A 14229-nucleotide genomic window follows, 5' to 3' on the forward strand; every position below is an offset into this window, starting at 1 on the left:
AATGGGAAAAGATCTAAATCTCCAAAATGGTTGGTTACGTTCAAAGAACATATTTCAAATCAGCAGTAAAATCTGACAAAACTGGAATCATAAATTGTGCTTCTTTACCTCATATTTAGCTAAAATACTCAATTTACCAGGCATGTATAGCTAATGCACATGAGTATTCTCAAGTTGATTAACAGGCGATGTCTGTATCTAAAAGGCGATTGGCTCTTTTACCTGTAATTTGGGACTTTCTCTCTACATCTGTTGACCATTCGGCGTTCCAACGGCAACTATTGACATAGATTTTCCCAATAGTTCTAAAAAGCAACTGTCAGCACAGATTAATCGGTAAAACCGATATATCGGTTTACCTCTAGTTAATAGTTATAATAGGCTAAATAGTGTCTGACAGCAATGCGCTAATAACCTCTCAGAACACTTTAACAACCACATAGCAACAACCTGGCATCCACCCAGAACCATCCTTACAAAACTCGAGAGTTTTGGCAAACCCCTGTGGCAAACTTGCAGCAAATTTGGCACTCAGTCATTATTTTCAAATGCAAATGAGCTTTGTGGCAAACTCTTCATGATTTCCACAGGTTTGCCATACAAGTGTTTGCCAAATAAACTTTAATTGAAATTGCTGGCCATGTTTATTTAGTTGCTCTGTACTGAATTCCGTAACGAAAACTTCAACAACCCCAGTGAAGAAAACCTTTTTTGTTTTATGGTGGCAATATAGGTAAATAGGACTGGCTGAGTATTTGAGTGTAACGGCTTGGTTGATTTAGATATGCACAGCATTTTCAGCTCCCAAAGGTATTCTTAGTCAAGTCTTCATTTACAACCATGTAAGTGCCTTCAGGACCCGACCCCCTCCAGTTCGTGCCGCATGGGCTGTAAAATGTTTACACTAAAGCTGTGTTCTTCACTTTAGTTCTCGTCGCATGTTTTAGTAATAAAATTGAAAAGGCTTCACAAACTGCAGGGATGTGAGAAATGTAGAACTCCTCTGTTAACTGACACCTAGAACAGATGGTACATTCACATGATTTGTGGGTAGTGTAGGAAGAAGCTTTGGGCCGCTTTGAGAGGTGATTTGGTGGCAAATGTGAATGAAACATTTTTAATGGGAGAGAGTTGGCAAATACAATGATTTTTGCTTAAAATGAATGGCGCTTGGTTTGATACTTTGTTATCTAATGCAATAACTAGGGATGTCCCGATACCAATTTTTTGAGAACGAGTACAATACCGATTGATTTCCATATCAAGAGTTTTTAATTTTATCATCAAAATGGTGTTTGAATAAATGAATTCATGAAAACTTTAATCAAATGAAAATATAAAAATTAATTTTCAACATAATAGTGTATATATTTTATGAAGTGCTTTTTTACAGAACATCACAACATAATCCAAAATACAACATTGGAGTTATATTTTTTAAAATAAAGTGCTGCATTTAATTAATTAGCAGCTTTTAAATAATCTCACTAGGACATAACATGATTTTAATTTGTGCACTGAATGTTTACACAATGACATTCGTACATCAGATGGTATCAGTTTTTGGTATCAGAGCAATTTTATGAGCTCGGTATCAGACCCGATTCTGATACCAGTATCTGTATCGGGACATCCCTAGCAATAACATATTTTTAAGTGTTCAATACCTTTTGGGGCCACTTTATTTTTTCAGGTAGTTGATGCAAAAAACAGGATCAGCATCAAAATTTTATGATAAAATTTATATGAATGTACAGTATAAGGGTAAGTGTATATTATAGGTCCTGTAATTGGTCTCGATTTTCTCTTGATTGTTTTTTAAACACTTTTTGCCTTTACCTGTGGGACAAATTAATTTTTTAGAACTACAAATATTCCATGTAGTCTCTCAGTGATATGAGGTCCTAAAAACTGCATGCAAAATAATTAGCAAAATGTAGCTAATATGTAACAGAGTTGATTAAAATGAAAGATTTAGATAAGAGTCATGCTACAAGACATGAAAACTTCCCTAAAGTTTTTGTTGTGAACTTCCCGTTAAAAATGTGACTAATTTGTTTTATGTAGTGCAATTCCACTCATACATTTTAAGTGTCCAAATATCTTTTGGAGCTTGGCCATTTTCAGACGGGGTGTGGTATATTTGAGTGAAAATATGACTAATTTCATAACCCTAAAATAAATATATTGAAGAGCACCCAAAAGGGAGGTGATCTTTTTTTTGAGTAATTTGTTTACATAATAGACAGATTTTTATTATTTCTATACTTTTACATTTCAGTTGATATTATTTAGTTGTTATAGATCATCTTTATATTATTTTTGCTTAAAGAATGGAATACTTCAGAGGGAGAATTTGCAAACTCAAAGACAATTAGTCAAAGTAAATATGAACTTAATGTATATGTACTTTACGACAAAACAGTGTTATTGAAGTGCTCATATTTATAGTTGAAGTCAGAAGTGTACATCCACCTCAGCCAAATACATTTAAACTCAGTTTTCACAATTCCTGACATTTAATCATAGAAAATATTCCCTGTCTTAGGTCAGTTAGGATCACTATATTTTATGAATGTGAAATGTCAGAATAATAGTAGAGAGAATTCTTTATTTCAGCTTTTATTTCTTTCATCACATTCCCAGTGGGTCAGAAGTAGGGATGCACCGATACCACTTTTTCTCTTCCGATCCGATTTCGATATCGGAAATCTCAGTAGTGGCTGATACCGATCCCAAGCCGATACCAGTGTTGTTTTTTTGCATAATCAGTTTAGAATATCTTTACATTATTGTGTGGAACTAATATGTAAAGAAACACAAACCTCTAACTACACATTATTTCAATATAAATGTATAGCTTATTAAGAAACACTTTATTATTAACTAGTATACTGGATAATGTAGCAGCAAAATTATCAGTAATTCCAGGCTTCAAATCTTCAGTAGAAAAGAAACCAGTTTTTTTTTTTTTTTTTCAAAAAATGTTTAAACTTGCATCTGGACTTTAAAGGATTCAGATCTCTTTTAGTTGTAAGACATCAGTCCACTTTTAATTTTTTTGGAACCCATTTAACTTAAATATTGTTATAAATTGTAAACAAATAGTAATGATGACAATAATAATAATAATAATAATTATTATTAATAATAATATAATTATATATAATTAATATTATTATTATTGACTTTTAATTTTAAATACAGCAGTAATATATTTAAACCCTCATGATTTATTTTGACATTCTAAACTCTCCAGGAAGTCCTGTATGTGTCTGTTTGTAGGCAAGTTCACAGTATTTTAATTCACTTCTTATTCAAATTCTGGTAAAATGCACCTCTGGTGCCGTTCTAAATGCATATTATAAGTGAACTGAACTATTGAGCATCTACATCTGAGATACAGTACATCTTCAAATATTGCACACCGCTGTGAAGGCTAAAAATAGCCGCGAGTGCATCACCAGCCTGTGCATGAGTTTGTGTCAACAGAGCAGCACCATTCACTAACACGCTGGTGCTGCGCATATTATATATTTACTTATTAAACACAGCCTTTTGTGATTCACAGAGCTATCGCACGTCTTGTGGCTTTGAATAAAATGCACGAGTCATATGAACTGCTTTAATGTTGTTTTTATGGTTCTTTAATGTCATTTTTGGAGCTTGACAGTAACGAACATGACTAAAACACAGTATCGGATTTGGATCGGACTTGTCGGACTGATACCCAATCAGTAAAGGCTTCAGTATCGGGATCGGTGCATCCCTAGTCAGAAGTTTACATACACTTTGTTAGTATTTGGCAGCATTGCCTTTAAATTGTTTAACTTGGGTCAAATGTTTTGGTTAGCCTTCCACAAGCTTCTCACAATAAGTTGCTGGAATTTTAGCCCATTCCTCCAGACAGAACTTGTGTAACTGAGTCAGGTTTGTAGGGCAACCTTGCTCGCACACGCTTTTTCAGTTCTGCCCACAAATTTTCTTTCGGATTGAGGTCAGTGCTTTGTGATGGCCACTCCAATACCTTGACTTTGTTGTCCTTAAGCCATTTTGCCACAACTTTGGTGGTATGCTTGGGGTTATTGTCCTTTTTGAAGACCCATTTGCGACCGAGCTTCAACTTCCTGGCTGATGTCTTGAGATGTTGCTTCAATATATCCAAATAATTTTCCTTCCTCATGATGCCATCTATTTTGTGAAGTGCACTAGTCCCTCCTGCAGCAAAGCACCCCAACAACATGATGCTGCCACCCCCATGCTTCACGGTTTGGATGGTGTTCTTTGGCTTGCAGGCCTCACCCTTTTTCCTCCTAACATAATGATGGTCATTGTGGCCAAAAAGTTAAATTTTTGTTTCATCAGACCAGAGGAAATTTCTCCAAAAAGTAAGATCTTTGTCCCCATGTACACTCGCAAACTGAAGTCTGGCTTTTTATGGCGGTTTTGGAGCAGTGGCTTCTTCCTTGCTGAGCATCCTTTCAAGTTATTTCGATATAGGACTCGTTTTACTGTGGATATAGATACTTGTCTACCTGTTTCCTCCAGCATCTTCACAAGGTCCTTTGCTGTTGTTCTGGGATTGATTTGCACTTTACGCACCAAACTACGTTCATCTCAAGGAGACAGAATGTATCTCCTTCCTGAGCGGTATTACGGCTGCGTGGTCCCATGGTGTTTATACTTGTGTACTATTGTTTGTACAGATGAACGTGGTACCTTCAGGCATTTGAAAATTGCTCCCAAGGAAGAACCAGACTTGTGGAGGTCCACAATTTTTTTCTGAGGTCTTGGCTGATTTCTTTTGATTTTACTTTTGAAGGCACAGTTAACTTAGTGTATGTAAACTTCTGACCCACTGGAATTGTGATATAATCAATAAAAGTGAAACAATCTGTCTGTAAACAATTGTTGGAAAAATTACTTGTGTCATGCACAAAGTAGATGTCCTAAATGACTTGGCAAAACTATAGTTTGCTAATATTAAATCTGGAGTGGTTAAAAAGTTTTAATGACTTCAGCCTAAGTGTATGTAAACTCCTGAATTAAACTGTATAACCTTACTGTAACAAATTGGACATCCTCATCACCCGAAAATAAAAACTTATCGGATCTTCATGAATCGTATGCTAATTTTTTTTACAATTCAAAACGACAAATTAAGATGAAAGGTGAGCAGTTTCCATCCTCGACTTTGTAAAAGTGTTCGAACAGCTAATAGCATCCTCTCCACCTTGTCGGCAAATATGTAAATCCCCAAAGCATCAAATACTGGAGTTATAAACAAGTTAATTATCAAACCATCTACTATTACATTTTAGTTGTCTTAAATTATTGATTTATTGTACCATGACTAAACGTAATGATAACATGTACTATATACATACCTTAGCTTTTTCTGTCCATATTTCAAATCATGTTCTTAAAAGAATAGTTGACCCACAAATGAAAATTCTCTTTATCATTTACTCACCCTCATGCCATCCCAGATGTGTATTACTTACTTTCTTCTACAGAATGCAAATTAAGATTTTTAGAAATATAGTTTAGCAATTTTGGTCCATAAAATGCAAGTGAATGGTGACCAAAATTTTGAAGCTCCAAAAAGCACATAAAGGCAGCATAAAAGTAATCTATAAGACTCCAGTGGTTTAATCCATGTCTTCAGAAGCGATATGATAGGTGTGGGTGAGAAACAGATACAAATTTGTCAATGCCCAGTTCCACTTTAAGCATGTAAAACTTTAGATTGGAGCATTTGTCTACACAGTTTTTTTTAAACAGTTGGCAAAACAGTATTGAAGTTTATAATATGGGTGATCATATTGGTTAGGAGATCAACCTTTTGATCTCATAGGAGATGAAAAGTGATCGAGTTACTTTTTAAGTCACTGAACTGTCTTTCTCTGCATCTCTTTGCTGTAGCTCATCAGTTTCATCATCATTATCTGTTACGCTGCATCAAGGTATGGAGGATATTCAGCAATTGCCATCTGTGAGATGGTCTTTGCCATCATCTTCTTCGTTATCTTCATGATGGAGCTGGACAAACAGTTCCTGGTTGTGAACTGGCCCTGGAGTGTAAGTATTAACACGTGTGTGTTAATGTGAAGACATAAAGACATCATCATTTGAATGTTTCCCTATTTATGAATTCACATTTTTACTTATCCTAGTATCCATTATACATGCTGAAAGTCAAAATCCAGTTGCAGGGCTGACCATGCACACATTCTAAGACCCGAAACATACTCTACACAAGTATGTGATGCAAGTAATGCTCAATTTCGTGCATCGTTGCATTCCTAAATGTGTCAAAAAAAAGCATTTGCAAAAGTGAAAAAAACGTTTTTTTCAGAGTTTTATTTTCTTCAAGAGTGATGAGGTTTTACAGTAATAAGGTTAAAAAGCTGAATATATGTATCTTCAAATAGATAGTTCTAGTCAATTTTGAAACATCAATGCATATTTTACTAAACTAACCCCTTACCTTAACCCTCACCATGAACCTACCCCTTGAATTTAAATCCAAATACTTCACTACATGATTGCAAAAGTAAAATCATGCTATTATCTTCTCTCCCTAGCTGCACTATATTCCAGATTTTCTGAGGCCATTGTGTGAGGAACAGACTAAAGTGATTATTCACTTATAACCTTTCCCTCTAATCTTTATTTATCTGAATGAGAGTAAAAAAGTGTTGCACATTTCACCTGGAAACTGCAGCGATATGTTCACAATGGAATGTTTATCTCTTTTGCAAAAATGTAACCAGTCACATTTTTCTCATGCTTCAAAATCAAATTGGTCCACATTGCCGCTCCACAAAAATTCTCAAAGTTCACACTAGGGAGGGCAAAGCCTTCATAGTGAATAGGACATCGATCACTTCTGAATAGAACATGTGGTTAATCCCTTTCTTTCTTGACTTCCCCCCTCAGGATCTGTTCCGCGCTGGGATTGGTGCACTCCTGTATCTCATTACATCTCTGATCTGTGTGATTGGTGGAGCTGGGGATGGGGCTCGAATCGCTGGTGGGGTAAGACACTCATCATTTAGTCACAAAACAAACCTCGTTTTCCTCTTTATCAGCAAGTGTGTTTTCTTCTGGCATGTGTCCACTGGTGCGAAAGAGAAATCAACTCAATTTCGTATTGTCATAGTGTCTGTGAATAAAATCATCATATCAGGGGGAAACCTGGAACTATCAGTGAATTTTTAAATTGTTGTTTTTTTAAATTGTTGTCTATCTTAAAAGTCACGGAAAAGTCACATTTCTAAAGCGAATATACATTGTTCTAGTTTTTCCTCTGCTTTAAAATATAAATCTAGAGCAAAACTGGCTCGCAAGCCATAGTGATGTCTGATTTGTCAGTGAATCGTTCTTTTGAGTCGAAAGGGTTCACTAATCAGTCTAAGGGCCCTATTTTAAGAGCACTAAGCACAGCGCTATGCCATAAGTCATACACACAAAGTCAGTGGGCATGGCCATAAAGTTTTTTTTTTTTTTTTTTGTGCAAGCATGCGCTAAGTCTAGGCGCAAGTGGGTTTGGTGAAATAACACATGCAGCGCGCTAATGGGCTGGGTCAAGTGCAATTTAATTCGGAGGCTCTTCTCCGGCACCATATGCAAGTTCACTGAAGTTCCCAAAGTTGAAGGAACACCCTTGTATGCATGATTACTTTTGAAAAATATGCCCAAAGTATACATATGTTTTTAAGTTAACCAAGCTAAAGCATAGTAATGAAACAACAACAATGTAAGCATGCAAATTTCATCTAAAATTTGAATTATATGTAGTAATGTACAGTAACAATGTGATCTAAGCACTATCAGTAGATTTTGAAGAGCTTTATGACAAATGTGGGCCTTTCTATTTAACATCTGTTTATAAATAATGCTCACCTTCTCTCCCAGGTGTTCGGTATACTGGCTGGGATCTTATTTGGTTATGATGCCTATACAATCTTAATGGGCATCAAGAGCAACAGACAGCATACAGCTGCTCCCGCAGGTACATGCACACACTCATTCATATACACATGTACAGTATAAAACAAATGCAAGTACAGTGGTCCCAAAAGTATTGGAACTCTTATAGCAAAACTTAAAATGCTAACAAATTATAGAGCTTTTTTCTCAGAACCAACTTCACTTTTCTGAGCCATTTTTGCTTTTTTTAGTGAATGAATGAAGTCAGTTCCCCTCAAGTTCGCACAGGGGTCATAGCAGTGTAACCACTGGTGTAATTCATCACATTAACTGTGAACATGTTCCACTAATGTTTGACAATCAGAAAATGTCCAAATATGTCTTCATTTTAAACAGTATTGATGGCACTTAAAAAAATAAAAAAAACTTTTTGGGGCTACTGTATTTATAACTAGGGTGAAAATAGTAATCGACTAATTTCAGAATACCTCAATTATTGAAGCATGTTGATCTTTTATAATTAATTAATTTGTTTACCATTAGTCAAGTCTCATGCTAGTCAGATCTCCATTATTTCTATACATTTACATTTATATTGATATTATTTAGTAGTTACACATCTTATACAGGTATATTGTCTTTATACATTATCATTTTGGCTAAATTGCCTTATTAGTGTGTGAATTGTTTTGTTTTTCTATTAGACTTTTTTGTTAATTATTATTTTTTCACCAAGATATTTTACTCAAATTAGGAAAATAATTGCTTGACACCATCACCATGCCTAAATTGCTAAACTTACTGATATCACTTTACAGTAAGGTTCTATTTGTTAACCTTACTTAATGCATTAGGTATCATGAACTTAACATGAATAATGTTTTATAGTATTTATTTATAATAAATGTGCACACAAAAAATGAAATTGAAGCAGATTTAAAGGGGGAAAAAAACAATATTAGTGCTGGGAAATAAAAAAAATAAATAAATAAAAAATAAAGGTACTTTCCCACAAATCAATGTTTGAATTAAATAAGTTCATATTTATTTTATAAAGAAATTATGAAACAGTAAAAAAAAAAAAAAAAAAAACAGATAAAGGGGGCAAGAAACCACAAGAAAAAATTAAAAGAAATAAAAAAATTTAAATCAGAAAACAAGTCATGCCACACAAGTAATTTATGGTAACACTTTACAATAAGGTTCCATTCATACCATGAGCAAACAATTAACAATATCTTTTTTTACATCATTTATTCATCTTTGTTAATGTAAGTTAATAAATATACATTTGTTCTTTGTTAGTTCATAACTAATGTTAACATATACAACTTTTGATTTAAAAAATGTATTACTATATGTTGAAATTAACATTAACCAAGATTAATATATGCTTAATAAGTATTGTTCATTGTTAATTCATGTTAACTACTGTTGTTAACTAATGTTGCCAAATGGAACCTTATTGTAAAGTGTTATTACATTTATTAATCTTGAATAATGTTGTATGTTAATTTATATAGAGTGTCATTGTTAATTCATGTTCATAATGCAATGGATTATGTTAATGTATACAACTTTAAATGTTCAAAATGTACACCAATGAGCCAAAACATTATGACCACCCACAGGTGAAGTGAATAACGTTGATCATCTCCTGACAAGACCACATGTCAAGGTCTGGGTAGATTAGATGGTAAGTGAACAATCAGTTCTCGTAGTCAACATGTTGAATGCAGGAGAAATGAGCAAGGAGTGAAGACCTGAGTGACTTTTACAAGGGCCAAATTGTTATGGCCAGATGACTGGGTCAGAGCATCTCTGAAATGGCAAGGCTTGGGGGGGGGGGGGGGGTCGCGGTCAACAGTGGTGAGGACCTACCGACAGTGGTCCTAGGATGGACAAACCACAAAGTGGTGGCTGGGTGTTGGGCGCCCAAGGCTCATTGATGCGCGAGGGCAACGAAGGCTATCCCATCTGGTCCGAACCGACAGAAGGTCTACTGTGGCACAAATCCCATAAAATTTTAATAATGGTTGCGGGAGGAATGTGTCACAACACACATGCTGCATATGGGGCTGCGTAGTTGCAGACCGGTCAGAGTGCCCATGATGACCCCTGTCCACCATCGAAAATACCTACAATGGGCACACGAGCATCGGAAATGGACCTTGGAGCAGTGGAAGAAGGTCACCTGGTCCGATGAGTCCCGTATTCTTTTACATCACGTGGAGGGCCGTGTACATGTGCACCGTTTACCTGGGGAAGTAATCACACCAGAATACACTGTGGGAAGACAACAAGCCGGTGGAGGGAGTGTGATGCTCTGGGCAGTGTTTTGCTGGGAAACCCTGGGTCTGAACATTCATGTGGACATCAATTTGACACGTGCCACCTACCTAAACATTGTTGCACACCAGGTACACCCCTTCATGGCAATGACATTCCCTGATGGCAGTGGCCTCTTTCAGCAGGATAATGCATCCTGCCACACTGCACACATTGTTCAGGAATGGTTTGAAGAACATGATGAAGAGTTCAAGGTGTTTCCCTGGCCTCCAAATTCCCCAGATCTCAATCCGATTGAGCATTTGTGGGATGTGCTGGACCAACATTTCCGATCCATTGCGGCTCAACCTCGCAACTTACAGGACTTGAAGGATCTGCTGCTAACGTCTTGGTGCTGGATACCACAGGACACCATCAGGGGTCGGCGCTGTTTTGGTGGCTCTTGGAGGACCAACAGCATATTAGGCAGGTGGTCATAATGTTTTGGCTCATCGGTGTATTCCTATGTAGAAATCAATATTAACCAACATAAAAAATGCTGTAAAAGTATTGTTCATTGTTAGTTCATGCTAACTATGTAGTCAAATGATACTAACATATACAACCTTATTATAAAGTGTTACGAATTTACCAAGGCTTTCACTTACATTAAAACAAGATATATGTTTAAATAGCAAAAAATACTCAAGGATTTGATAAAAATGTGAAAGATGATGTCTAACCTCAACAGCTTACAATTCAGGGGCAGAACCAAATATTTTTGCAAGGACGCATTCAAATGCATTCAAATTTTCAGAAGAAATATTGAAGTTTCAGGCATAAATCCATGCCAGTTGTTTGACAGTGTGTCTCTTTAAACAGGTCGCTGAAGGCTCTCTATGGAATATTTACAACTGTCATTTGGCATTTCAGCCAACCAGTTATTCTGGGGTAGACACCAGTGGCAGCACTGGCATCTCACCAAGAGTTATGCCGTTTAAACAGAGAAAGTGTTTTATAGTAGTTTCTGGCCACTGCTGATGTCTTCAGCTTAACTAAACTAACTATTCCCTAATTATTTAATTGGCATCTTCCTTTGTGTTTTCACTCTTTTTTTTTTTTTTTTTAACAGATGACACAGTTTGAAAACTACTTCCCTCACTACAACATTAACAGCAACCAAAACATGGAGGAACATTTTAAAAATGGCTAAATGGGAGAATTCCCATGAGAATTTACCAATTGCGAGAAGTTACCATGAGACTCAACAATGAGAGCTGAAGAGCAGAGGTGTGCAAAAGGATGAAAATAATACACAAATAATACTGAAGTTTATGTTAAAAAGGGATTGAGTGATCGAGACGTACTGTAAGATTAGTGAAAAGCAGGTAAAAAAATGCCACTCTGGCATATATGAATAAACAGCAAGCCGTTGGCATCAAACATTCGCTATGATTGTCTTGGTCAGAAGGCTTTTGTCACCACACATTTGTCACCTTGTTTGTTTACAAAAGCACAACATATTCTAAGATGTGGCATTAATTGATTCTATGAAATAACCATTCATGAGAACCAATTTTTTTTTTTTTTACATTCTTCTCAATCTCTGTTTTCCCTTTATTTCCTGGAGAAGGACTTGTTTTGGCCCTGTAATTTGAAAGGAATTTGCAATTATGTTTGTTGGAAAACTTGATCTGGTTAATTCAGTGACGTTCTGTTTTTGTCTAAATAAAACATTATGGTTGTTTAAGTCTGTTAAGGTGTAAAATTTCAGCCATATTTTGTAAATGTTATTAATTTCTAATAACTATAGTTTTTTTTGTGTGTGTGTGCCTAAAATAGTTTTTAAACAGGATTGGGTTCAGTTCCTCTTCAATTCAACCATTTTATAAATATTTAACTCAGGTTCTGATCAGAATATAAGTTGAAAAATGATTTTAGGCAATAATGGAGTGAAATTTCAAATGTAAAAAGGGATTTTCTGATCGTTTAAATTGAAAAGAAACTGATCTCAACCCTGATAGCAAGTTCACACATCTATCTGTTTGTACAATAAGTTCATTTTCATTAATCTTGCTTGCGTATTGCCATATAACCTGTTACCTCAAAGGTTGCTCACTATCTTGATGTCAAAAATGTTCTTTTTTTTATTATTATTATTATAATAAACTGAGTCATATATTGGACATGTCTTTGTACTGTTGTATGATTTTTGCATTCAGCCCTATTCAAGAATGTAGATGCGTAAAACAGTACAATACTAAAATAGTACCAATGTACAGTCTGTGTCATGGCAAGCTCCCTTTAGTCTTTCTAAAAAGACAAAAAACTGCATACTCAACTGTTTTGACCAATGCCTTTTTGGACTTGACAATAATTCAAGGTGCCAGGCAGCTACTCCAATTGTTAAAATATGCATTCAGCTGTCTTCTCCATTACATACGTAAGTGTCACTACTTGTGGTATAACTTGCCTGTTTGAAATAGCTTGTGTAACAGGTAACTATCATTTTCACCTAATATATACAGTATGTGTGTGTGTTTGTGTGTACTATGTCTATACACACGATTAACTCAGGAAATTTTGCTCTTTTAAAAGAGTAAAGATTTAAGATAAATCCTTTCTTTTTTTTATCCCCCTTTCTCCCCAATTTTGAATGCCCAATTCCCACTACTTACTAGGTCCTCGTGGTGGCACGGTTACTCGCCTCAATCTAGGTGGCGGAGGACAAGTCTCAGTTGCCTCCGCTTCTGAGACAGTCAATCCGTGCATCTTAACACGTGGCTCGTTGTGCATAACACCACGGAGACTCACAGCATGTGGAGGCTCATGCTACTCTCCGTGATCCACGCACAACTTACCACACGCCCCATTGAGAACGAGAACCACTTAATCGTGACCACAAGGAGGTTACCCCATGTGACTACCCTCCCTAGCAACCGGGCCAATTTGGTGCTTAGGAGACCTGGCTGGAGTCACTCAGCACACCCTGGATTCGAACTCATGACTCCAGGGGTGGTAGTCAGCATCAATACTCGCTGAACTACCCAGGACCTCCATGTTTTTAAAAGGGAAGCATGTATAGAGGAGACTGGGGTTGGCTGGCACAGAGCTAATTTCTGGTAATTTTGAAATTATTTTCACAAAAGGGTAACTAACATCTAAATGTTCCCTTTCTTGACCTACACTGATTGATTCTGTCAGGGCATCTGAATGTTCAAATCTGTTATTGTAAAGACAACTTTTCATTTTATCTATGTCAAAACAAAAATTAAACTTGTCTGCAAAAAATGTTTAAGAAATAATACCAAGAAAGATTTTTTTTATATATATAATAATTTTAGTTTATAGTGATGGGTATCAACTATATTTTAATATAAGATTTGTAAGCTTGTAATAAGCTATGCTAGCTGGCACATTGTTTTTTGGGTGGTTTATCACACTGGGGAAATAATTCATGATCTTCATACGCATTATTTACCATCTTAATACCTCTAAATACAAACACATATAACAAAGTATAATAATCATAATACTTCTTATATTATCGTTATTATTATTAGGCCTATTACACGTACACACTGTTCAATCCAAGCCAATGAAACAATTAGTTCCTTTCATTTATGTAATTAAAAATGTTTTACATTGATATAAAACAGGTTTAAGTAAAGATGTATATATTTATACAAGTTTGTATAAGTATATATTAATTTGTATAGTTGTGTATATTAATCATAATCATATTTTTTTTTAAATCACATGAATTACATAATCATCTCATATTAATGATAGAAGACACATGTGTTGTTCTGTTGTCCTGGTTTAGGAAAAAAAAAACTTGTTTATTGTTCTGTTACTTCTCTCTTAAAACTAAAGTGTTTAAACACTGTGCCAACCAACCCCACAACGTCTGCACAACATAACTTTGGCCATTAAATAACAATAAGTCAGCAACTATTTGGTGACATAATGTATTTGTTTTTTCACCATAACTTAACCTTTCATTTCATTAAGCTTGAGGTATCT

The 14229-nt window shown here is 35.5% G+C and overlaps 1 protein-coding gene across 1 annotated transcript in view; it reads left to right on the top strand.

Moving 5' to 3' along the window:
• LOC127415132 (proteolipid protein 2-like) overlaps positions 1-12389 on the top strand; it is a 30348-nt gene extending 17959 nt beyond the window's left edge. The window contains exons 2-5 of the mRNA XM_051653705.1: positions 5926-6081; positions 6943-7041; positions 7921-8017; positions 11336-12389. Coding sequence (XP_051509665.1) covers positions 5926-6081; positions 6943-7041; positions 7921-8017; positions 11336-11349 — 366 coding nt within the window. The 3' untranslated portion in view covers positions 11350-12389. The remainder of the gene's footprint in view (positions 1-5925; positions 6082-6942; positions 7042-7920; positions 8018-11335) is intronic.
• Positions 12390-14229: the final 1840 nt, after the last annotated feature.

This window comes from Myxocyprinus asiaticus, chromosome 24 (assembly GCF_019703515.2).
Source record: "Myxocyprinus asiaticus isolate MX2 ecotype Aquarium Trade chromosome 24, UBuf_Myxa_2, whole genome shotgun sequence".
In the NCBI taxonomy this organism is placed as follows: domain Eukaryota; kingdom Metazoa; phylum Chordata; class Actinopteri; order Cypriniformes; family Catostomidae; genus Myxocyprinus; species Myxocyprinus asiaticus.